The sequence below is a fragment of the Podarcis gaigeae genome (genome assembly GCF_964106915.1).
Source record: "Podarcis gaigeae genome assembly, chromosome: 11".
NCBI classification, from domain to species: Eukaryota; Metazoa; Chordata; class Lepidosauria; order Squamata; family Lacertidae; genus Podarcis; species Podarcis gaigeae.
In genome coordinates, this window is record NC_139687.1 from 48,271,379 (window position 1) to 48,284,713 (window position 13,335).

The following is a 13,335-nucleotide window of genomic DNA, read 5'->3' on the forward strand; positions in this document are numbered from 1 at the left end:
CCGATTGAAACTAAATCCTTCGAAGACAGAGGTCCTATGGCTAGGTCGGGATGGCATGGGGATGAGGGACCAACTCCCTTCTCTTGCGGGGGACCAATTAGTGCCATTGCCTTCCGTTAAGAGTTTGGGTGTAATCCTTGACGCCTCCCTTTCCATGGAGGCGCAAGTTACAGCAACAGCCAAGGCGACATTTTTCCACCTTCGCCGCATCAAGCAGTTGGTCCCTTACCTTTCCCGCCCCAACCTGGCCACAGTGATCCATGCGACGGTCATCTCCAGGCTTGACTACTGTAATTCGCTCTATGCGGGGCTGCCCTTGAAGCTGTCCCAGAAACTCCAGCGGGTACAGAATGCTGCAGCGAGGCTCCTCACGGGGTCTCTGCCATGGGAGCATATTCACCCAGTGCTTTTCAAGCTGCACTGGCTCCCGGTGGAGTACAGGGTCAGATTTAAGGTGCTGCTTCTGACCTTTAAAGCCCTTCATGGCCTAGGACCCTCGTACCTACGGGACCGCCTCTCCTGGTATGCCCCACGGAGAGCCTCAAGGTCCATAAATAACAACACCCTAGTGGTCCCAGGCCCTAAGGAAGTTAGATTGGCTTCAACCAGAGCCAGGGCCTTTTCAACTCTGGCTCCGGCCTGGTGGAACGCTCTGCCTCATGAGACCAGGGCTCTGCAGGATCTGATTTCTTTCCGCAGGGCCTGTAAGACAGAGTTGTTCCGCCTGGCCTTTGGCTTGGAGCCAATTTGATTCCCTCCCTCTCTTTTTTTCCTTTCTTTTCCTTCTCCTCCTGCGATGAGGCTACATTTTAATATTTTAATGTTCCATTATTTTAATGTTGTATTTTATTTTTGTTTTTAAGTTGTAATCATTCATCTTGTTTTTATTATTGCTTGTAAGCCGCTCTGAGCCCGGCCTTGGCTGGGGAGGGCGGGGTATAAATAAAAAATTATTATTGTTATTATTATTAAGTGAGTGATAGTCATGCCTAGTCAAAAAGAAATCCCATTTGGCCTGTAATCCTATGCACAGTTATTTTTGCTTTATTTCCTTATAGCATTGAAATTCCAAGCTTTTTCTCCACAGAGCTCAAGGTGGCAACCACAGATCTCATTTAACCACCACAACAACCTTACCAGGTAGATGATGCTGAGAGGCAGCGACTGGCCCAGTGTCCCCCAGTAGTTTCATGGCCAAATGGGGATTTGAACCCTGGTCTCCCAGGTGCTTGTCCGACACTCTAATCCAGGCACCCCCAAACTCGCCCCTCCGGATGTTTTGGGACTACAACTCCCATCATCCCTGACCACTGGTCCTGTTAGCTAGGGATGATGGGAGTTGTAGTCCCAAAACATCCGGAGGGCCAAGTTTGCTTATGTCTGCTCTAATCTCTCTTGGGAATAAATACCACTGGATTTCAGTTACGTTACAGCAACTTCAGTATCTGTGCTGTCTTAAACTACAGCTGCTTCTTTGCTTAAAAGACCTGATGAACTGATTTGCTAATGTTAATAAATTGCCATTTTCACTGCACAGTAAGCCTGCAACTCATGCGCATTTAATTCGTGCACATTTAATTTGTGCAAATTTGAAATTAAAAGGGGGCAGGAAAAAAATACTTTGGCAATCCCACCTGCCACTGAACCCAAAGTGCTTTGACTATACACAATTTTGGTTCCAGGCATAATCCCTGGAACATAACCCCAGTGTAACTTACTGTCTTCCTGTATTTGCTGCAAACTGCAAGTTGACTCGAGAACCTCTGACTGCTTGGCAAGTTCCCTAGTCTGGAACCCAGCCGAAAACACTGGCAGATTTACCCAGCTCTGCCATTCGTGGCAAACTGCAATCTCTCCCTTACCATCTTTTGACTCCTGCTCCTCCTCCTTCTCTCCTTCATCAGAACCATCTCCAAACTCCTTTTCATACTGGGCTTCCATCTGCTGCAGTTCTCGCTCCAGATCGGACATGACAATCCAGCTCTGCTCCTTATACTGCTCCACCAGCCTTTGAAAGGAGAAGGTTCGATTTGTGTGACATGCTTGGCTATCAAAATGGCCCCACCAGCAAAGAACTCTCAAATCTCCCAAACAGATGAAACAGGGGCAGTCTCGGGAAAATATGGTGCCTTGAGCAAGGACAAAATTTGGTGCTTCCTTCCACAACAAATATTTCTTGTTTTCACAATAATTCCTTTTGGGTATAGTTACTTCCCCAGGGACGCAGGTGGCGCTGTGGGTTAAACCACAGAGCCTAGGAGTTGCCTATCAGAAGGTCGGCGGTTCGAATCCCCGCGACGGGGTGAGCTCCCATTGCTCGGTCCCTGCTCCTGCCAACCTAGCAGTTCGAAAGCACGTCAAAGTAGATAAATAGGTACCACTCCGGCGGGAAGGTAAACGGTGTTTCTGTGCACTGCTCTGGTTCGCCAGAAGTGGCTTAGTCATGCTGGCCACGTGACCCGGAAGCTGTACGCCGGCTCCCTCGGCCAATAAAGCAAGATGAGCGCCACAACCCCAGAGTCGGCCATGACTGGACCTAATGGTCAGGGGTCCCTTTACCTTTACCTTTTACTTTCCCACCCCCACGCCCAGTAGGTAGCCATACCAATATAGGCACTGCCCTAAATCCAGTGCTGAGATGAAGGGACAGAACAATTTAAGAAGGGTGTTGACAAGCTGGAAAGTGTGCAGAAGAGGGCAACCAAGATGATCAAGGCTCTGGAAACTACCGTATTTTTTTGTGTATAACACGCCCCCGTGTATAAGACACCCCCTATTTTTGAGGATTCCAAATTAAGAAAATGGGGGGGGGGTTGTCCAATGTATAAGACGACCCCCCCATTTTCTTAATATAATTTTAAAGGAAAAAAACCTAGTCTTATACATGGGAAAGTATGGTAAGTCTTATGAGGAGCGGTTAAAGGAGCTGGGCATGTTTAGCCTGGAAAAGAGGAGACTGGGAGGAGATAGGATAGCTATCTTCAAATATCTTAAAGACTGTCACATGGAAGAAGGAGCAAAGGTTTGCTTTCTCCTGCCCTGGAGGGTAGGACTCGAACCAATGGATTCAAGTTATAAGAAAGGCGTTTCCGACTAAACATCAGGAAGAACTTTCTGACCGTTAAGAGCTCTTCGACTCCCTTGGAAGGTTGTGGACTCTCCTTCCTTGGAGGTTTTTAAGCAGAGGGTGTATAGCCATCTGTCATGGGTGCTTGAGTTGAGATTCCTGCATCGCAGGGGGGTTGGACTAAACGACCCACAAGGTCCCTTACAACTCTACAGTTCTCTGATTTTATGAGTCCCTGAACCATTCAGAAAACAGGAGAGCACAGTGATAAGAGTCTCTGTCTTCAGGGCTGGTGTCCAGCATCAATGGACAGCCACCTAGGTCCACACCACCACAGAGGCCCACTGCACATGCTCAGAGGCTCTGCTCCCTTGCTGCTGCTCCCCTTCACACTTCCTGCCTGACCCCACCACTCACAGCGAGAACGCAAGCAGTGACAAGAGTGAGTAGACCAAGCAGATGTGGGGAAGAAGAAGAGGAGGAGGAGTTTGGATTTAATATCCCGCTGTATCACTACCCGAAGGAGTCTCAAAGTGGCTAACATTCTCCTTTCCCTTCCTCCCCCACAACAAACACTCAGTGAGGTGAGTGGGGCTGAGAGACTTCAAAGAAGTGTGACTAGCCCAAGGTCACCCAGCAGCTGAATGTGGAGGAGCGGGGAAGCGAACCCGGTTCACCAGATTACGAGACTACCGCTCTTAACCACTCCACCACGGCGAAGCTGTAGCGCTCCAAAGTTGCTGGACTCCAGCTCCCATTGGCTTCAGCCAGCACGGCCAATGGCCAGGCATGATGGGAGTTGAGGTTCCACAACAATCTGGAGCCCCAGCTTCGCCATCCTTACGTCAAGTTCCCTTTCTGGGCAGTGGTGAGGACAAACAGGGCATGCTAAGTGCATCTTGCCCAAGCCCACCTCCCCCAAAGCCAGCACTGAGCCCTTCCTTATGTCTCCCCCTGCAAACAGACAACTGCATTTCAGGAAGGAAACTTCCAACCTTGCCTCTGCTTTGACATGATAGTTTTCTACAGGCAGGGATGGATTAATTTTTTTGTTATGCGTTGCAAAGGGTGGTGTTCTTTTATGGATCCTTCCCTATCTGGCTGTTGCAATCTGCAAAGGATAGGATATATGCCATGAAAATAAATACCGTATTTTTTGCTCTATAAGACGCACCAGACCACAAGACGCACCTAGTTTTTGGAGGAGGAAAACAAGAAAAAAATATTCTGAATCTCAGAAGCCAGAACAGCAAGAGGGATTGCTGCACAGTGAAAGCAGCAATCCCTCTTGCTGTTCTGGCTTCTGGGATAGCTGCGCAGCCGCATTCGCTCCATAAGACGCACACACATTTCCCCTTACTTTTTAGGAGGGAAAAAGTGCATCTTATAGAGCAAAAAATACGGTAAGATAAATCAGCGACGGGCTCTCGACTAAGAGAAAGCTTCCCATACTTTGCTTGCTTCAGTTTCTGCTTCCGGCGCAGCTCCTCCGCCTTCCTCGCTTTCTCAGCATTCTGCTCTTCCAGAAGCTTCCGGTGCGCCTGAACCCGCTTGTCCCTCTTCCGGATGAAGGCCACCAGCTCGCGGACCAGCTCGTTGCGCTCCCGCCTGGCTTTGTCGCGCGTCTTCTTGTTCTCCTTCTCCATCGCTCGCTTCTCCCAGCGGTTGGAGGCCTGCCTGGTGTCGTACTCTTCCTTCCAGGCAAAATTCTTCCGGGTGCAGAAACTCTGCCAGTATCCATAGAAGGGGTGGACGACCTACTTGGGAGGAGAGAGGAGAGACAGCACAGAAGGAAAGGTCAACAATTAAGTACCTTTCAAAATCAGTCCTTTAAAGGGACGATTTACAACCCCTTTTGGACAGGAAGGACTTGGCCACAGTAAGCCATGGCCTAGCAACTGACAGGCTGGATTGCTGCAATGTGCTCTACATGGGGCTGCCCTTGAAGATCAACTCAGAAACTTCAAAACTGGCCCAAAATGCAGCGGCCAGATTAGAGACAGGGTACCCTTCAGATTGCATCTAGGCTCTGTTTCCAAACAGCTGTCCTGGCTGTCAGTTTGTTTCCAGACCTGATTCAAGATGCTCACATTAGAATTTGAAGACCTACATGACAAAGGCCCCCAAAAGACATGGAAGACGACCTCCTTCCCTACAGACTCTCTCGGGTATCAGGATCAGAAGAGGGGGCCCTCTACTCCACGGAGGTGTCGTGGTAGATCTTAATGTGTTCATACAGAATGGCTCACCATAGGAGCCTAGATCACTAGTCTAGATTTCTGGAAAGAAGCAATTGCACTGGTGGAGAAGAGGAACGTCCACTACGTAATACCAGTGTCAGATGGGAGTGGTGGTTGCTCGTGAGTGACCAGTCAGGACTCCGACCTGTCTTTTACAGGTTTTGTTTTGGTGCAAAACTATTTACAGTGCAGAACCACAAGTTCATGTCTGCCTCAGTCGCTAGCAGAATCCGGGAGGGGTTGTTTCCGGGTCCTCCCCCAACATAAGAGCTTAGTCACCCCCAGCCTTTTCCTTCCTTCTTTGCGTTTTACACCTCTGCACAAGGTGGGCGACGGAAGAGGCATGCTTCCCTCCTGGCCAGCTTGGCCAAGAGCGGTGCTGAGGCTCCCAGCAGCATCCTCTAGCCCTTTCCCCTCCTTTACCCGGGAGGTGTGGCTTTCCCCACCCTCAGACTGACAACGTGTGACGTTGGGGCTCCCAGCAGCATCCTCTGGTCCCTTCCCCTCTTCCCCACTGGAGGTGTGGCTTTCCCCATCGCAGGAAGAGGAACTGCTTCTCAGGATTTTCAGAGATCCCTGTATCCCAACTGCCCCTCTGCCTCCCTTCCCTGTTCCGATGGCGGTCCCCTGACAACCAGCATTTGGGGGCGATTTAGCAGCAAACAAAACTACACGCAAAAAACTGTGTTACAAATCAATTAGTCCTCCACTACAGGGTTTTGGTTGAGATGACACTTGCGGTCCCTTTCCCAACCCTACAGTTCTATGAGCCGATGAATCTACATTGCAATCCGATATATGTCTACTTGGAAGTAAGCTCCACTGAGTTCAGTGGGACTTACACCCAGGTAGGTGTGTACAGATCGTGAAGCTGAGGCTCCAATACTTTGGCCACCTCATGAGAAGAGAAGACTCCCCGGAAAAGACCCTGATGTCGGGAAAGATGGAGGGCACAAGGAGAAGGGGACGACAGAGGATGAGAGGGTTGGACAGTGTTCTTGAAGCCACCAGCATGAGTTTGACCCAACTGCGGGAGGCAGTGGAAGACAGGAGTGCCTGGCGTGCTCTGGTCCATGGGGTCATGAAGAGTCGGACACGACTAAACGACTAAACAACAACAACAAGGTGTGTACAGGACTGCAGCCTTGGCTTCTTACCGTGTCAAAGTCACTCTGGGAGTCTCCAAAACTTGGAAATTCTTCAGCATCTTCCTCCGGCATGGATTCCATTTCTTCCTTCGCAATCATTTCGAAGACGTGCCGATACACCGCGAAGAAGCCCTGAAAGAGATCGCAGAGAGAGAAGGCAGGGCTCAGTTACCTGCAAAGGTGACTAAACGGAAGTGATGGTGTGTGGGAAGAACTGTTCAGGTTTCCCAGCTTCTGATACACAATTCAACTGTTGGGCTGGTTTGTAACCATCCCCCGTTAAGGTGCATTCAGATGTGAGGAATATCCTGTTAGTTTCCCAGATTAGTTTGTTTTCTAATGTTCCTGTCACACTGCAGGACGTGTTGCATTATGGAAATGTGACTTTTTAACCAACATATGGGCATGTCGTTCTAAATTTTGCTCACAGCAGTGGGTACCAACATCATCGGACATTGTCGCTACTCCCTCCCACCCCCCGATTTCTGCACACGACACATGCTTCTGTTCCTCCAGGAAAGAGCTGGACACTGGTATACCCCACCCCACCCCCAATTGAATGGCTTTGCTCCCACGATTTTCTGGATCAATGAGGCTGCAAATTAGTGATTTAGTTCTCTGGGTAACTATAACCTATGCATAAGGGAGGGAGGTGTCTCTGGACTTGGAGGAATGCCATGGTTTGCAGAAGCACCCAAAAAAATATTTTGTGGGTGGAATCTAAGAAGAGAAGGGGGAAGAAAGAGCTCTGTGAGCTCAGCAGCCACAGACACCTGTTGGCTGATAAAACATAAGATCAAAAGCACATATTGTTATAGGAATGTATTAGATAAAACGTAAAAGAAATATACAATAATAAGAGTACATTCATTTGTAAAAAAAAGGGGGGGATATACGGCGGGAAAGACGGGAAGTCCAATGTGTTGGTATGTATATGATTTTGGAAAAGTTTTTGTTTCCTTTAATTTTTTTCTTTCTTTTCAGGTATATAAAATTTGTATATGATCTTTGTATACATGTTGGAAAGTATATTATAATAAGCCTTGTAATGTAATATGACAATGTTTACTGATGCATTATAAGAATGTTAAAAAATAAATAATATGCAAAAAAAGATAAAACAAATAAAAGGGATCTTGAGACGGGAAACAGAGTGTAATATCTTGAAAACAGCAAGGCTGGCTGGTATTGTGGACAGGAATCTACCACAGTGCAACAAGGTCTGTTACAGGTCTCAGTGGTCACTGCCTAACTTCTATGGTTCTCTTCGTGTTGAGTTACCTTCTCATCATCTCCATAGCCAGAGTAACAGGTAACGGTGAAATATTGGAAGATGTCCAGGCTGTCATCTTGGTATTCTCCATCAACGCCCCCTTTCAGCAAAGCTTCCCTGTGATTGTCGTACCTCAGAAGAAGAACAGAAAGTAAAGCCTGAAGCTTTTCAGTGCAGAATGAAAGAAAATCACCATTCTTCTTTCAATCCCAGGGCATTGGCATAGACTCTATCATAGGCGGCTGAGTGGGGACTCGGACTGCAACCATCTAGGAGAGGAGATGGCAAAGACTTACCAGGCTCTTTCTTGGGGATCGTTCAGGACGTCGTACGCAGCTTGGATCAGCTTGAACTGCTCAGCCGCTTCTTCAGCGTTTTCGAGGTTCTTGTCTGCAGAGACACAGCAGAGGGATTTAAGCAACACAGCCAGGTTGAAATCAGGGAAGAACAGGAAAGCGCCAGTGACATGGCAGGAAGGAAATTCTGCGGGCGCAGAATGCTGTGTGGCGAGGTCCTTGCCGCGGGATCACATTCACCCAGTGCTTTACCAACTGCACTGGCTCCTGGTAGAGTACAGGGTCAGGTTTAAGGTGCTGGTTTTGACCTTTAAAGCCCTATGCAGCCTAGGACCCACGTACCTATGGGACCGCCTCTCCTGGTAGGCCCTGCGGAGGACCTTAAGGCCCACAAATAACAACACTTTGGAGGTCCCAAGTCGCAAGGTGGTTAGGTTGGTCTCAGCTACGGCCAGGGCCTTTTCAGTACTGGCCCCGACTTAGTGGAATGCTCTGTCACAAGAGACTAGGGTCCTGCGGGACTTGACATCTTTCCACAGAGCCTGCAAGACAGAGCTGTTCTGCCTGGCCTTTGGTTTGGACTCAGTCTGACCCTTATGTTTCCCTCCCTTTACGGTTTTGATCTATAGGCTACTTTTAAAAAGAGGCTGCATTTTAAATTGCATTTTATCCTGTATTTTAAATTGGTTCCCCCCCCCCATTATGTTTTTACTGTAATTTTACTGGTGTGAGCGGCCCTGAGCCTGGCTCTGGCTGGGTATAAATAAAAAATATTATTATTAAATATATTAAACCAGCCAAAATAATTTACAGCAAGATGAACAGGGTGGGTCCAAAAAATACAGGGTTTCATCCAATATTAGTTTCCCTCAGAGTAAGCCCACTGAAATTAATAGGCACAACTTACAGAATCACAGAACTGTAGAGCCTGAAGGGACCACGAGGGTCCCTTTCTTTTTTTACATTTTTATTGGTTTTTTTAACACATCATTTCCAACAATCATATAACATAACTTCTTATCTTATACAATGTTTTAGACTTCCGTCAACACCTCTGATGATTTTCCATTCTTTATCACTTATTCTGCATTTCTTAATTTCTCTATTACTCTATTACCGAGGGCCTTCTGGCGGTTCCCTCATTGCGAGAAGTGAGGCTACAGGGAACCAGACAGAGGGCCTTCTCGGTAGTGGCGCCCGCCCTGTGGAACGCCCTCCCATCAGATGTCAAAGAGATAAACAATTACCTGACATTCAGAAGACATCTTAAGGCAGCCCTGTTCAGGGAAGTTTTTAATATGTAACGCTGTACTGTTTTTAACACTTGATTGGGAGCTGCCCAGAGTGGCTGGGGAAACTCAGTCAGATGGGCGGGGTATAAATAATAAATGATGATGATGATTTATCATTAACTAATAATTCTCCTCATAATCTTTCTTGCAATATTTCAGATAGTCCTCCTTACAAAACTTCTTGCAGTCCTACTAGCGTAATCTGTTCATTACAATTACTTTTCAAATAGTTCGTATATTTACTCCAGTCTTCTAAGAATCTCTGGTCCCGCAGGTTTCAAATCCTTCCTGTTAATTTATCCAGTTCTGCACAGTCCATCAATTTCATCCACCATTTTTCTTTCGTCGGTAATTCTTCTGGATCCTTTTAGAAGTTTCAGAATCATCTCCAAGTAAGGTGGCCAAGTATCTCTGGCCAAAAGGGGCCATAGCTGGTGAACCAGGCAGAACTGGAAATGCATTCCTAGATTCAGAAAACTGTAGTTTCGACCCCAAAGGTCATTTAGTCCAAGCCCCTGCGATGCAGGAATCTCAGCTATAAAGCATCCTCTGCTTAAAAACCTCCATGGAAGGAGAGTCCACCAACTTGGGAGGGAGTTGAACAGCTCTTAGTGTCAGAAAGTTCTTCCTGATGTTTAGTCGGAATCTCCTTTCTTGTAAATTGAATCCATTGGATTGAATCCTACCCTCCAGAGCAGGAGAAAACAAGCTTTCCCCATCTTCTATGTGACAGCCCTTTAGATATCATACCTGCTCTCAGTCTCCTCTTTTCCTGGCTATACATACCCAAGTCCTTCAACCGTTCCTCCTATGCCTTGGATTCCAGACCCTTAATCAGGCACTCCCAAACTTGGCCCTCCAGCTGTTTTGGGACTACAACTCCCATCATCCCTAGCTAACAGGACCAGTGGCCAGGGGTGATGGGAATTGTAGTCCCCAAAAATGGCCAAGTTTGGGGATGCCTGCCCTTAATCATTCCTAGCCATCAAGGACAGTTATTAATCCTTATCGATCACCACGAGATGTGCTTTCAAGTAGGAAGGCTTAGGCTCAAGACATAAAAGATGCCACATGGAACATGCCTTAAAACATTGAAGAGCTCCCATATCAGTCAGGCAGTCTTCCAAAGCCACTGAGCATACAAGTCCTCATTGGGCTGTTTTTGGGGTGTCCCCCCCCCCCACAACGTTGGTGGTTTTGTGCTTCTGCAATGTTTGGGGCTCCTGTTGCTGATGCCTCCCTGAGCTCAATGGGACCTATTTCTGAGTAAACATGTATAGGATCGTGTTGTCAGAGGTTGCTCATAGAAAGCGCACTCCATAGCATTTGTGCTGCCAGCCACAGTTATTATGACCTCACTAAAACAATTAAAAAACTATGCAGAGACACCCTTCCTGTGTTTGGATAATGCAAGAGCACAACATAACAAAGCAATATGGTTGGCATCCAGTGCCAGTCATTCTCTAGGTTAAAAGGTAAAGGTAAAGGTACCCCTGCCCGTACGGGCCAGTCTTGCCAGACTCTGGGGTTGTGCGCCCATCTCACTCAAGAGGCCAGGGGCCAGCGCTGTCCGAAGACACTTCCGGGTCACGTGGCCAGCGTGATATCGCTGCTCTGGCGCGCCAGAGCTGCACACGGAAACGCCGTTTACCTTCCCGCTAGAAAGCGGTCCCTATTTATCTACTTGCACCCGAGGGTGCTTTCGAACTGCTAGGTTGGCAGGCGCTGGGACCGAGCAACGGGAGCGCACCCCGCCGCGGGGATTCGAACCGCCGACCTTTCGATCGGCAAGCCCTAGGCGCTGAGGCTTTTACCCACAGCGCCACCCGCGTCCCCATTCTTAGAGTACATGCACTGAAATCAATGGTCTATTCTGAGTACAGTATAACTAATATATTAGTTGGCTATTCAATATATCTAATATATTGGACAAAAACAGCTGAGAATTCTTTAGCACATTTAAAGGCTAATAAATTGGTTATGGTGCAGGTTTTTGCCATAATAAATTTGTTATTCTTTAACAAGAGTCTTTGCTCTTTTTTGCTACAACGGACTAACAAAGCTACCTTCTGGAAATATATTGAATGATGGCTTATTAATTGTTTATTTTATATTTTACATGAAACTACCATTTTCCGTTCTAAGCCCCTCTGCAGACAGTAAGAGGGTCAAAAAACAGGATATTAAGCTAGCAAGAATTAATAACTAATCAGGTGTCGGATTAAGAATACAGCTTCATTCTAGGCTACCAACTTTAATTTAATATTAGTCATGATATAGAGGCACCAAGTCTGTAGCTCTCACTATTGTCACGGTTGATGTTGTTAAGCAGAGTATGCAATGATTTTGCACTGAAAAGTGTAAGACACTTGAGTTTCATTTTAACAGAACTGCTAGGTGCAGCTATTAAACCAACTTATAGAGCAGTCGCCTATACTACATCTCAGAGGTAAACTCTTTTTTTTACTGATGGGACTTACTCCCAGGTGCATAGGATCAAGCCCTGACTAAAAGAAGTTTAGTCTCAGGCAATAGGAAACTAATGCTGCACGCTGTTTCTCTCTCTCAGAGCTTCATTTCTTTCCAGACTGGGGTGGGGGACACATACCAGAGGCCAGGTAGGTCCCACGAGGTCAGGCAGAAACAACCTTGACCCCCCCCCCAGCTCAAGAGACGGGCCTGGCTGTAACTGACGTCAGTACAGCTGCCACACAACCCAATTACCGCCTTTGTAATAATTCGATCGTTCAGTGTGGCAGCACCTGCCCTTTGGAACTCCCTGCCTAGTGATATCCGGTTTAGTATATTAACTTCTCTGTGTTTCAATGTATTGTAACGCGCGCGCCCCCGCTCCCATTTTATGGTTTTATCTTTTTGCAGACGGCTCTGAGGGTTTGATATATATATATTTTTAAAAACAACACCTCAGAACCAAGCGGTGTGTGTGTTTGTGTGTGTGACACAAGTAAATAATAAATACCTGGATGCCAACGTAACGCCAGCCTCCGGTAGGCTCGCTTCAGGTCTTCGTCGGAGGCGTCGCGCTTCACCCCCAGCACCTCGTAGTGGCACTTCATCCTGGGAGGCGCCTGCGGGACTCAGCGCCACTCAGCAGAAGGCGAAGCAGAGCGTTCTGGGGAGCCCTCCTGGGCCGGCACCCTCGTGCTGAGGGCACCGAGAGACGCAGCCGGCGAGAGGAGAGGAGGGACCGGAAGGAGCGGAGGAGCCATACAGGAGGCCAAAGCCACTTCCCGCTGCCGGGTTGGGAGGCGGAGCTGACGACGGATCTAAGCGGCAGATGGGGATCAGCTGGAGTCAGCGCCGGGGATGCTGCTTGCATGGAAGGGAAGCTGGCGCAGCGCTGAGCGGAGAAGCTTTTGGCGGCGGGCAGAACTCTCGGACCGCGGAAGTTCCGAAGCGGCGGATACCGCTTTGATGTTGATAGAACGCCGGAAACCCGAACGCGAACGTTCCAGCGTTATGGCGGCGTCAGAACGCCCAAGACGCGAAAGTTCCGGAGCAGCGGAGGCTCCTTTGATGTTAATTGAACGCTGGAAACCTGAACGTTCCACAGCTATGTAGGGGAGGCTGCCCGTAGTGTGCGCGCTAAAGCTATAAACGCCCCCGGGGTAGGTAGAGGGGGGAGAACTCTTGGGAACACCGTTGACGCTAAAAAAGCGAGTGAGAACGATTGTTTCGTAATGTTTTGTTTCTCCACTTTTTCCAAATAACTATCTCTTTGTGGCGGCTCAGGTCGATTTGCTCTTTAAAGACACCAAGAGGCCAATAAAAACACGCGATATTTTGTAGTTTTGCGAAATTGCGGCCCTTTTGGGGGGGGGGGCAGTAAGAAGCAAGCTGCCGCGCGCAGACGTTATTTTGCTCAGAAATCAGCAAGAGGTGAAGTCGTGCAAGCGGGGTGAGCTTATTTGCTCCCAGCAGTGAATATAGTAGACATAATGTAAAAAGTTCCATTTTTATAGCGAGAGGCTAGAAGACAGCAGTGAGTCCCTTTTTGC

General features: G+C 47.9%; 1 protein-coding gene across 1 annotated transcript in view; it reads right to left on the minus strand.

The window, feature by feature from the left end:
- Positions 1-12,982, minus strand: part of DNAJC21 (DnaJ heat shock protein family (Hsp40) member C21) — a 24,269-nt gene extending 11,287 nt beyond the window's left edge. The window contains exons 1-6 of the mRNA XM_083702811.1: positions 12,297-12,982; positions 8,025-8,118; positions 7,737-7,860; positions 6,465-6,587; positions 4,520-4,824; positions 1,863-2,008 (exon numbers count right to left, since the gene is read on the minus strand). Of these exons, the coding sequence (XP_083558937.1) occupies positions 1,863-2,008; positions 4,520-4,824; positions 6,465-6,587; positions 7,737-7,860; positions 8,025-8,118; positions 12,297-12,393 (889 nt within the window). The 5' untranslated portion in view covers positions 12,394-12,982. The remainder of the gene's footprint in view (positions 1-1,862; positions 2,009-4,519; positions 4,825-6,464; positions 6,588-7,736; positions 7,861-8,024; positions 8,119-12,296) is intronic.
- Between the last annotated feature and the right edge of the window lie 353 nt (positions 12,983-13,335).